This window comes from Rhinatrema bivittatum, chromosome 4 (genome assembly GCF_901001135.1).
Source record: "Rhinatrema bivittatum chromosome 4, aRhiBiv1.1, whole genome shotgun sequence".
In the NCBI taxonomy this organism is placed as follows: Eukaryota; Metazoa; Chordata; class Amphibia; order Gymnophiona; family Rhinatrematidae; genus Rhinatrema; species Rhinatrema bivittatum.
Window position 1 is genome coordinate 42,495,750 of NC_042618.1, and position 12,501 is coordinate 42,508,250.

The following is a 12,501-nucleotide window of genomic DNA, read 5'->3' on the forward strand; positions in this document are numbered from 1 at the left end:
AAGTCTTATTAGATCAATATTTCAATGTATAACATGTAGGTATAGACCTGGTCCCTTGCAACATTTAATGCATCTATATAAGCAGAATAAGTACACGCTATACTTATTTAGATTTTTATATTCTGCTTTTCATACTTTTTTCAGCACTTCAAAGCGGATTACATTACTCTTAATTTTTGCATTCCCTTTATTCTTATACTTTTCTGCATTCTTTGACAGATTTCTGGAGCAAAGATATAGGCATGGATATCACTGAGGATACCATGTTTGTAATTCTGCAACATCTAGAACTAGAGTATGTATTGCTCAGAGAAAGCAGAGTTGCTTACTTGTAACAGGTGTTCTCTGAGAATAGCAGGATCTCAAGTCCTTATATATGGGTGATATCTGATGGAGGCTGGCATGGAAAATTTATGTCAAAGTTTCTAGAATTTTGACAGAGTCTCTTTGAGATTTCTCCGGCATGCGATATATCATGCGTCCACGTGGGGGGTCCCCCTCTGTCTTATAACATAGAATTAAGACTAAAATAATAAAGACCACCGCCCATGAAGTGGAGACCCAACTTCATGGGGAAAGGCAGGCAGTTCTCGTGAGGACTGACATCCTGCAGTCCTTGGAGAACACCTGTTACAGGTAAGCAACTCTGCTTTCTCTGAGGACAAACAGGATGGCAGTCTTCATACAAGGGTGAATCCCTAGCCTCAGGTGGCCTCAACAAAAAAAAAAAGGGCCAACAAAAACAGATGCTAATGGGCACAACAGCAGCAACAACAACATTTTGTTGGTAACAGGAGGGAGGCAACCTGAACAGAAATAATGGGTCCTAGGTAGGAAAAGAGTTGAGATCTAAACCTCAAACAAGTTCCAAAGAACAGCTTTGCCAAACCTGCTGTTGCGTCAGCCATCTCTATTCAAACAGTAATGTGATGTGAATGACTGGATGGAACTCCATGTTGCAGCTCTGCATATCTCCTCCATAGGGACTGCTTGCAAATGGGCCACTGACGCTGCCATGGCTAGAACAGTGTGAGCTTTGACATGGCCCTCAAGATGCAATATGGACTGGGCATAACTGAAGGAGATGCAGTGTGCTAGCCAACTGGAAAGCATCTGCTTGGCAATAGCAATCTCCAGCCTGTTCTGCTCAAAAGAAACAAAAAGCTGGGTGGGCTTCTGTCTGCTCCAGATAGGAGGCTAAGGCTCTCTTGCAGTCCAAACTGTGAAAGGCTTGTTCACCTTGGTGTGAATGGTAAAAAATGTTGGCAGGATGTTGAACTGGTTAAGATGGAAGTCCAACACCACCTTAGGCTGGAACTTAGGGTGGTCTTGCACATGCACCCTATCAATTAAGATGGATAAGTCACTAAGGCCCTGAGCTCACGGACCCTGCATGCTGAAGTGACCACCACTAAAAACATGACCTTCCAGGGCAGGTACTTCACATCACAGGAGTACAATGGCTCAAAATGAGCTTTCATCAGCAGAGCCAAAATCACACTGAGGTCCCAGAACACAGCAAGAGGCCATGGGGGAGACTTCAACTGAAATAGCCCTACACAAAACATACAACTATAGGCTGAACAGAGATGGGTTTACCCTCTTCTCCATGGCAATATGCGCTAAGTGAACTCAAATGAACTCTAATGGAGGTCTTGAGTCCAGCTTCGGAGTGGTGTAGAAGGTAGTCAAGCAGTTTTTGTGTTGAGCAAGAGAAAGGGGCTATGGCCTTTTGCTCACACCACATGAAAACCTTCTCCATATCAGTTCATAAGACTTTCTGGTGGAAGGCTTTCTAGAAGACACAAGGTCAAAAGACACATTGTCCAAGAGATTGAGGGGTTGTAGAATCAATCTTTCAATGTCCAAGCTGTGAGCAAAGGGGCATGAAAGTTGGGATATTGCAACCTGTCCTGATCTGGGTGATGAGATCTAGATCAGTCTGATCGATTTCTGGATGGACAACTCCCAAAGGAGTGGAAACCAGATCTGTCTTGGCCAATGGGAGGTTATGAGATTATAATCCCTTTGTCCTCCCTGAGCTTCAATAAAGTCCTCACCACAAGCAGAACTGGAGGATACATGTACAGGAGACCTTGGCCCTAATGAAGGGCAAAGGCATCTGAGGCTAGCTTACCATGTGTCCTGTACATGGAACAGAACTGAGGAACCTTCCTGTGCTAAGGAACAATGAAGAAGTCCACTTCTGGGCTGACCCACAGGCGGAAGATCCAATTCGCTATCCCATGATCCAGAGACTATTCACGGGGGTCTGAAGGAGTGATTCAATTTGTCTGCTATCCCATTCTCTGTACTGGCCAGATATACTGCTCTGATCCCCATCCCATGGAAGAAAGGCCCAGGCCCATATCTGGACCACCTCTTGACACAGGAAGTAAGAAACTGTACCTCCCTGCTTGTTGACATAATACATCACCATATGGTTGTCTGTCTGGATCAACAAACTTTGGTTGGACAGCCCATCTCTAAAAGCCCACAACGCGTACCTGATCGCCCTGAGCTCCAGGAAGTTGATTTGACAAAGACATTCCTAGGCGGACCAGAGTTCCAGGGGGCTGAGTCCACCTACACACATAGGCTCCCCAGCCTAGGGTGGACACATTCGTGGTGAGGACAATTTGAACCTGCCACTAGGACAAGGAGTCCTGGAAGGACAGAATGACTCAGGCAGTCCTGTAGATCTGAGTGGCCTGAAGTCACTGGCATCGAAAGGTCCACTGGGTGCTTTGCATATGCATGTGTGCCAAGGGAGTAAGGTGTACTGTGGCGGCCATGTGGCCCAACAGCCTCAACATGTCCCATGTTGATCTCTGCTGGATCTGTTGAATCTCAGCTGCAATGGTCATCAGTGTGCTGGCCCATTGCTGCAGTAAGAAGGCCTTGGCCTGAATTGTGTTTAGCAGGGCTCTGATGAAGTCTAATCAAGGTGATGGGCAGAGATGGGACTTGGGGTAGTTGATGATGAACCCTAGCGACTCCACCACCCAGATGGTTGAGCACATGGACCCTTTGGCCCATGCCCGAGCAATTCTTTTGACCAGTCAATTGTCCAGATAGGGGAATACATGAGCTCCCAGTCTGCAAAGATGTGTTGCCACCACAGCCAGGCATTTTGTAAAGACACTTGGGGCAGATACTAGCCCAAACAGCAGAATGGAATGCAGTACTGGAAGTGCTGTTTTCCCACCATGAATCCGGTGGCTTGGGAAGATCTCAATGTGAATATATGCTTCCTTTAAATCGAGGGAGCATAGCCAGTCCCCTTTTTTCAGGAAAGAGATCAAGGTGCCCAGGGAAATGATATTGAACTTTTCTCTTTTCAGAAACTTGTTCAGGGCCCTTAGATCTAAGATGGGACAGAGTCCCCCTGTTTTCTTTGGAATCAGGAAGTACCGGGAGTAGAATCTCCCCTTCTCTCTGCCCTGGTGGAACGGCTTGACCACTCTGGCCATTAAGAGAGACGAGAGCTCCAAAGCAACACTTCCTGTTATCCTATCAGTTTCCACAATTGACGCAGAGGGCAATTTGGTGGGGCACTCAATAAATTTAATTTGTACCTTCTGTGAATGATGGTGAGGATCAACTGGTCCGAGGTTATATAAGGCCACTAGTTCATGTAGAACTGCAGCCTGTCCCCAACCCAAAGGCTGGTTGCCACATGTATGAGGGTCTTGGCTATGGCTCCCTTCGATCTAGTCAAAATCCCATTCCCAGAGTTGACTAAGGCACCAGCTGGGCCTTTGAAGCCCTCTGTTGCCTTGGACAGCTATAAGGGGCCTGCTGCTGGGACTGGACAGAGATGGTGGAGAATAGTATTACCTCAGGCAGAAGAAAGACTTTCAGGGCCAGATCTCGAAGGCCTCCTGAATGAGGATGGGTCCAGAGTACCAGCGGAGAGCTGTTTGAGTGTTGCATAGTGATCATGAATTTGGGCCACTGCATCCTTCACCTTATCTCTGAAGAGATTCTTTCCTGTGTATGGCACATCAGCGAGTTGTTTGTGCACTTCCTGATAGGGATCAGAGGCCCTCATCCAGGCGAGTCTTTGGGCACCAATCCCTGTGGCAGAGACCCGTGATGGTGTCTCGAAAACATCATAGATTGAGCGGATCCCATGTTTTCTGCACTCTAGACCCTTCTGCACCAATGACTCAGGGTGTCCTGCTACTGTTGAGGCAGCTACTCAGTCACCTCCTGCATATGCTTCAGGATGTCCCACATATACTGGCCCATGAAGAGCTGGTAGACTGCTATGTGGACAATGAGCATAGCTACCAGAAACATACTTCTCCCAAAAGCATCCATGGCCCTCTGATCATTCCCCAGGGATGTCGAGGGATGGGTCTGAAGGTCTTTGGTCGTCTTGAGTGGATTCAAACATGATCAATTGGTGTGGCAGCTGCCGCTTCTCAAATCTGGGAGCTTTTTGGATGAAATATTTTGCGTCTGCCATCCTATTCATGGGAGTCACAGAGAGGGGGTTTTTCCACATCCTCATCAGCAACTCCAAAAGGATCTTGAGTACTGGTACGTACTCAAGGCTCCACGTACTGGAGAATATCGAGCATTTTGTGCTGGGTATTCTCCTCTGTATGTAAAGTAAAGGGGAAGGTTTCCGCCATCAACCTGACAATGCCTGTGAAGGAGAGATCTTCCGGAGGAGACTTCCTACTGTCATTGGGAAGAGATGGGTCAGAGGGAAGGCTTTCCGATGTGTCAGGATCCAAAACACCTGAAGAGCCTTCCCCCCAGTGTCATCCTTGGATCCTGAGATGCTCGGTCCTTGGTAAGTGGTATGAGTATCAACTCGGCTGGCTGGCTGGGCCTGGACCCTGAGGCCGGCACGATTATCTGGGAAGCTTCCTCCCAGTCGGTGGTGGCCTCGATGCCCCGGGCACAGACACTGATGAAGGTGTCAGTAGCACTCCGATGAGTGCGAGCAGGGATTCGAGCTGTGGCTTGAGGAGGGACGGTGCTGGACCCAGTGCCATTGGTGCCCTGATGCAGAGGCCCTGCAGTGCCTGCTCCACTGTCTGCTACATGCACCTCTCCATCTCTTCCTCAAAGATTGCGACATCAAGATTCATTGGGATACAGGAGGCATAGCCAGATCCACTTCAGAACTGAGAGGATGATCGGTGGTAGACACCGAGATTGGTGGAGGTTGTAGCGAAACCCTGGGAACTGTGGAGGTCTGGGCATTCCTCACCAAGGGGTTGCTTCAGGGTCATCACAGCCGAGGCTACTGCATCCCCGGGCCGAACACCCGGCTTCCTTTGATGCTCAGATCTGTCCTTCCTCAGTGCCAAGCTGAAGACCACGAACCACATGTTTTTGACCTGGAAGAGGTGGGCGATGGCCCATCTCCAGTATCCCTGGAAGCCTCGATGCTGATGGGGCAGATGGCTCCGCCGATGGCCATAGATGCAGCTCTCAGATTCTTTGATGCTGATGCCGTCAATGCCTCCAATATAGATGTCAATGGATTGGGTCTTCCTGGGCCCGAACAGCTGTTCTATCTTGTCTAATAGGGTCTGGTATCCTTTTGGGGTCATCTATGCACACTGGTTGCAACCCCGGATGTCATGCAATGTCCCCAGGCAGAGGATACATCCATCATGGGGATCTGTGACTGATACAGTCCTCACGCACTGAAGGTATCGCTTGAATCCAGTCAATGACATGTCATTACGAGAAAAAAAAAAAAAGGATGCAATGTCGAAATCAATAGCCGCAATCATTGAGGGTTGGCAGAGACAGGGCGCACCGCCACCCAGGGAGATAGACTACGAAAGAAAATTAACCGACACATCGAAAAACCTGAGACAACAGAGGGGAGGAATCAGGGGGAACCCACATCAACTGTGTGATCCCAAAGCGCATAATATTGCAAAAATTAGAGAAAAATAACTCCCATTAAGAAGAAAAAGTCGAGATATTAACTTCACTGTGAGACTGAGGGGACCCCAAATGGACACATGGTATATTGCATACCGGAGCATGCTCAGAGATGATGTAAGTTTTCTATGCCGGGCTCCATTGAATGATGTCACCCATGTGTGAGAACTGCCATCCAGTTTGTCCTCAGAGAACAGCTAAGAATTTTTAATCGTATTCTTTTTTTCCCCACTATATATATCTATTTTGTTAAGGATTCATATTTCTGTCTTACCTTCGTTTTGCATTTTGAATCAAGATTCATAACTCTCACATTGTGGTAAATTTAACTATTTATAAATAAATGTTTGATTGCTAAAAGATGTACACTGTTAAAGTGGTTAAGAGAGGAGTCTCCTACCAAGTCAATATGGCAAGCTGAAATGATTATTCTTTTGTGTTTAGAATATCAAACTTTGTTTACTAAACCCATATCTTTTGTCCATAGATTTTCTAAAGTTTGGGATGTCTTTATAGATTCCTTGCCTGCAGACCTGCAACAGAAGTTTCCTATTAATGCAGTTTAAGTACTGCATTAGGATAATGTATTTGTAGTTTTCTGAGTCTGTCTTTCTTCTGCTCGCCCTGCCCCCATCCCACCTCTAAGCAGATTCTTTGATTTATAGACTTATCCCATTTAAGATGGCAAGAGACATTTTCACACCAAAAATCAATCAGGGATTTATCTAAACAAGGGAATGACCCAGCCCTTTTCAATAGATGAATTGTTCCCTTGCAAGCCTTTGCCAATTAACATTAGATACACCATATAAATATAAAGAACTCTAGTTTACACATACCTGCTTCCTTAGCAACCTAAATTAACTAAGAACACAACAATATTAAAATGCAGACAGCAGTGCAGCAGTGAGATGGGAGCTTTTCAGTCTTTTGCACTGAGCGTCACATATATGATTATCTACCAGTTGGTTAAAGGTTGTATGTGTGTGCCCAGCACAAAGAGCTCCTGGATCTCAGAGAATTTTATTTATTTAGATTTATATTCTGCTTTTCACATGTTTTACAGTGCTTCAAATTGGATTACATTCAGGTACTGTAGGTATTTCCCTATCCCCAGAGGGCTTTCAATCTAAGTTTGTACCTGAGGCAATGGAGGGTAAAGTGACTTGCCCAAGGTCACAAAGAGCGACAGCAGGACTCTAACCCTGGACTCCTGGTTCGTAGAATGAGTCTGATCTCTGGAAGCTCGAGTGGCAGACCTGGAGTAGCTGAGGCAGACAGAGAGGTATATAGAGGAGACCTTCAGGGACATAATAGCCAAGTCCCAACTCCAGTCTGGCAGCCCCCTGTGCTGCCTTGGAGCAAGATCATCTAGATAGAGAGAATCAACTTGGTGTAGCAGGAAGTGATGTTGTAGCTAGGACATACTCTCCGAATGATGAATTATCCTCTTGTGCCAAGGATGTTTCTCCAAGGGCTTGAGCCCAGGATGAGTTAGGTCGGCAGTCATAGTTGGTTCAATCATTAGAAATGTATATAGCTGGGTAGCTGGTGAACATGAGGACTGCTTGGCAACTTGCCTGCCTGGTCTGAAGGTGTCTAACCTCATGCGCTATTTAGTGCTTTAGACAGTGCTGGGGAAAACTAGCTTCATGGTACATGTGGGCACCAACTACACAGGAAGGTGTGGAAGGTTGATTCTTGAAGACAAATTTAGGCTTTTAGGTAGAAAATTGAAATCCAGAACCTCCAGGGTAGCATTCTCTGAAATGTTCCCTGTTCCATACCCATGACTTCAGAGACAGGTAGAGCTCTAGAATTTCAATGTGTGGATGAGATGATGATGCAGGGAAGAGGGCTTTAGTTTTGTTAGAAAATGGGCAACATTTTGGGGATGGGGGAGCCTATTCTGAAAGGATGGGCTTCACTTCAACTGGAGTGGAACCAAGCTGCTGGCACTAACCTTTAAAAAGGAGAAAGAGCAGCTTTTAAACTAGAATATAGAGGAATGCAGATAGATACTTCTGAACCACTGAGTGACTATCTTCTAAGGATATTAAAATAACGGAGTTAGAGCATCCCAATAAGGAGGTTCCAATAAAAGCATACAAGGCCCATTTTCCTAAAAGTAGAACAGATTGAGTTAAAAGATTACAAACTATCCCTGTCAACTGCTAAGAAAGTCGTATACACAAATAAAAAACATACCATGAAATGTCTGTATGCTAATGCCAAAAGTCTAAAAATTAAAATAAGAGAATTAGAACATATAACACTGAATGAAGAGGTAGATTTAATTGGCATCTCAGAGACCTGGTAAAAAGAAGTATAACTAATGGGACAATGCTATATCAGGGTATAAATTATATAGCAATGGTAGGGTTGATCAATTTGGTGGTAGGTGGCACTTTATGTTAGAAATGGCATAGAATCCAACAGGATAAAGATCCTGCAGGAGATTAAATGCACAGTAGAATCTTTATTGGTGGAAATTACATGTAGATAGGGAAGAGTAAAGCGGTGGGGTATACTACCATCCACCTGCCCAAAATGAACAGATGGACAATGAAATGCTAATGGAAATTAGAGAAGCTAAATTTGGCAGCACAGTAATAATGGGAGATTTCAATTACCCCCTACACAAACTGGATAAATCTCATATCAGGACATGCTATGGAGGTAAAGTTTCTAGATGAAATAAATGACTGCTTCACAAAGCAGCTGGTCCAGAAACCGAAGAGACCTAATTTTTAACGGAACACAGGATTTGGTGCGAGAAGTAATGGTAGTGGGGCCACTCAGCAACAGTGATCATACTGTGATTGAATTTGAGTTAATGATTGGAGGGAAAACAAAGTAAATCTACTGCTCTGGCATTTAACTTTCAAAAGGGAGACTTTGATAAAATGAGGAAAATAGAAAAAAATTAAAAGGTGCAGTTATAAAGGTAAAGAGTTTACATTAGGTGTGCCTATTGCTTAAAAATACCATCTTGAAAGCCCAGACCAGAAGTATTCCATGCATTAGAAAATGCAGAAGAAAAGCCAAACAGCTGCCAATATGGTTAAAAGGTGACGTGAAAAAGGGTATTTTAGCTATAAGAACATCTTTCAAATACTGTAAAAAAGGATCCAACTGAAGAAAATAGGAAAAAGCATAAGCAATGGTAATTTAGATGTAAAACACTAATAAGGCAGGCAAACAGAAAATTTAAAAAGAAATTGGCTGTACAGGCAAAAACTCATAAGATATTTTTAAACCATAACCACAGCAGGAAGCCTGTGAGGGAGTTGGTCTGCTAGATGGTCAAGGGGTTAAAGGGGCATTTAGAATAACAGAAAGTCTAAATTAATTCTTTGCTTTGGTGTTCACTAAAAAGGATGTTGGTGAGATAACTGTGTTTGAAACAGTATTTAATGGTGATGATTCAGAAGAGCTTAAACAAATCACAGTGAACCTGGATGATGATCAGAAAGAACTCAAAAATGAAATTGCAGCTCAATTACTAGTAATTTGTAACCTATAATTAAAATAGTCTATTATACCTGAAGATTGGAGGGTGGCCAATGTGACACTGATCTTTAAAAAGGGCTCCAGGGATAAGCCAGGAAACTTTAGATAGGTGAGCCTGACTTCGATGCCGGGAAAGATTGTAGAAACTTCTAAAATCACAGAACTTACAGAAGACAAAGTTTAATGGGAAACGGCCAACATGGATTTACACAAAGGAAGTCTTGCCTCATCAACCTGCAACATTTTTTTTGAAGGAGTTAAAAAACGTAGATAGTGATGGTCTAGCGGATATAGTGTACTTGGATTTTCAGAAGGCGTTTGACAAAGTCACCAATGAGAGACTCATGAGAAAAATAAAAAGTAATGGAATGTGAGGCAATGTTCTCTTAAGGATTACAAACTGGTTAGAAGATAGGAAACAGTTTTCTCAGTGGCGAGAGGTAAATAGTAGAGTGCCTCAGGGATCTGTACTGGGACTGGTGTTTTTTTATATATTTATAAATGATCTAGAAAAGGGGACAACTGAGTAAGGTGATCAAATTTGCAGAGAAAATTGAGTAGTGAAATCAAGTGGATTGTGAGAAATTGCAGGAAGATCTTGCAAGACTGAGACAATGGGCATCAAAATGGCAGATGAAATTTAATGTGGACAAGTGCAAAGTGATGCACATAGGGAAAAGTAACGCACACTGTAGATATATGATGTTAGGTTCCATATTAGGAGTTACAACCCAGGAAAAGGAACTGGGCAGCATCATAGACAATACTTGGAAATCTTCGGTTTAGTGTGTGACAGTCATCAAAATAGCAAACAGAATGATAGGAATTATTAGGAAAGGAAGAATAAAACAGAGAATGTCATAATACCATGGTGAGACCACACCTAGAGTACTGTGTGCAAGTCTGGTTGCCACATCTCCAAAGAGATATAACTGAACTGGAAAAGGTACAGAGGAAGGCAACCAAAATGGAACAGCTCCCTTATGAGGAAAGGCTAAAGAGATTAGGGCTGTTCAGCTTGGAGAAGAGAGAGCTGAGCAGGGATATGATAGAGGTCTATAAAATCATAAGTGGAATAGAATGGATAAATATGAATCAGTTACTTGCTCTTTCAAATAATACAAAAACTAAGGAACACTCCATGAAGTTAGTGAACAGCACATTTAAAACAAATCAAAGAAAATTCTTTTTCAATCAATGCACAAATAAGCTCTGGAATTCATTGTCAGAGGATGTGGTAAAGGCAGCTAGCATAACTTGGTATATAAAAAGGTTTGGACAAGTTTTTGTAGGAGACGTCCATAAGCTGTTATTAATCAGACAGACTTGAGAAAAGCCACTACTTATTCCTGGGCATTCGAAGCATAGGATCTATCTGAGATCCTGCTAGGTAGGTACTTGTGACCTAGATGGCCACTACTGAAAAAAAGGATACTAGGATTGATGGACCCTTGGTCTGACCCAGTATGACAATTCTAATGTTCTTATGTTATTCATTCCACCCCACTCAGCATTTGTGTTCAAGCATCCTGCTTCAAGATAGGGTGGGGGAAAGTGACGGAACAGCTGCCTATGTTAATCCTGCCCCAGGAAAACTACCAGAGCCTGTGGGAGTGTGCTTCCATCCCCAAACAGTTCCTCCCACTTTCTTTGCTCTCTGACCTCCTTGATGTGACACATCTGTCTGATGCTTCCCCTTTAACCTTGGTGTAACCCACTGGCTGGCTTCCTTAATGGAGCACACTGCTATAGGGAAACACAGGTTTCCTTGATGCCAAGTTTGCAAAGTTCATTTTTTTTGGACAGGCAAGCAAACAATGCAGCCCTAAAATTGAGGCAACTTGCTTACTCTGGATCCTTTCCCTCTGCAGAGGAAGAATGAGAAGGATTTGGCTTGCAAACAGCTAGTCTAAGCCTGAACAGGTTAAGGGGAAAGCATCTTTGCAGGGCCTCTAGTAGCCAATTTGTAACTATGTAAATCCATTGAACTTCTTTACCTCATAGTTTTCAATGCTATTTAACTCTCGATTTAGCCTCTTATAGCGCCACCTGCTCACTGGCCCAGAGTCTTCTTGACCCTGCTGCAACAGGTACAACCCTCTCACCATCAAAATTATGGACATCTCTCTCAATATGTAAGTACTCCCCTCCCCCCCCCCTTAGCAGCCTCCTCACCATCTCCTTTGACAGTCCCAAAGGCCCCAGATGAACACAAATAAGTAAGAAGCTATTGGGTATGGCCTATACAGCCAGCAGCCTCATTATAGTCATTCAATCTGATCTATTAAAATCAATGTAAACTAGGGGGGCAGAGGACAGGAGATAAACCTGTTCAGGATAAACATCTGTTACATTATTGTAGGCTCATAATTGGAGTGCCTTAATCAATATAACCTAAGGAGTCTCTGATCTGGAGATCTCAGTGAACGATAAACAAATACAAAATGAAAACCTTGAACCAAATACATTAATGCAACTGATATGCCTGTTTCCTAATCAATCAACTTCAAATAATTCTGAAAATGTTAACAGAACATGCTTGATACTAGACATTCCAGTACTTGCTATGTGTACTTTTCTTCTAAAAAAGATAAGCGTTACTGGACTGTTTGTACATGCTGCATTACAGGCAGTCAACTTCTTGTATTTGATTTATAATGCTGTATGCAGCAGTTGGGCAATGGAGATTTTTTTCTCTAATTTTTCAGTACATTTAAAATATCCTGAGATTTGATTATAAGAGAAGAGAAAAATAGAAGGCTACGTACACAGATTGCCATTCATAACTTTGCTGTAGTCTACTTGTCCTCTCATGGCACGGATTTTCTTCAGTTTGGACTCCTGGGTCTCCACACGTTCTTTTAATTTCTGAAGCTTTTCGCTCTCTGAGACCGACTGCAGTTGACGTCTTTCCTGCTGCTTCAAATACCGTAGACGTTGCTCCTGTCCCAAAAGCAAGAGAGAGGACTATTTCAAAAATGATTAATTCAATGTTGAAAGTCCTTAACCTTGCATTAAAGACATTTAGATTTCAAAGCAGTCTGCTCCTGTCTGGTCAGTGCTTCCAAT

General features: G+C 43.5%; 1 protein-coding gene across 4 annotated transcripts in view; it reads right to left on the reverse strand.

The window, feature by feature from the left end:
- Positions 1-12,501, reverse strand: part of PPP1R13B (protein phosphatase 1 regulatory subunit 13B) — a 200,771-nt gene that overhangs the window by 48,804 nt on the left and 139,466 nt on the right. For all 4 annotated transcript variants that reach the window (XM_029598045.1, XM_029598044.1, XM_029598043.1 and 1 more), the window contains one exon: positions 12,201-12,375. In XM_029598045.1, coding sequence (XP_029453905.1) covers positions 12,201-12,375 — 175 coding nt within the window. The remainder of the gene's footprint in view (positions 1-12,200; positions 12,376-12,501) is intronic.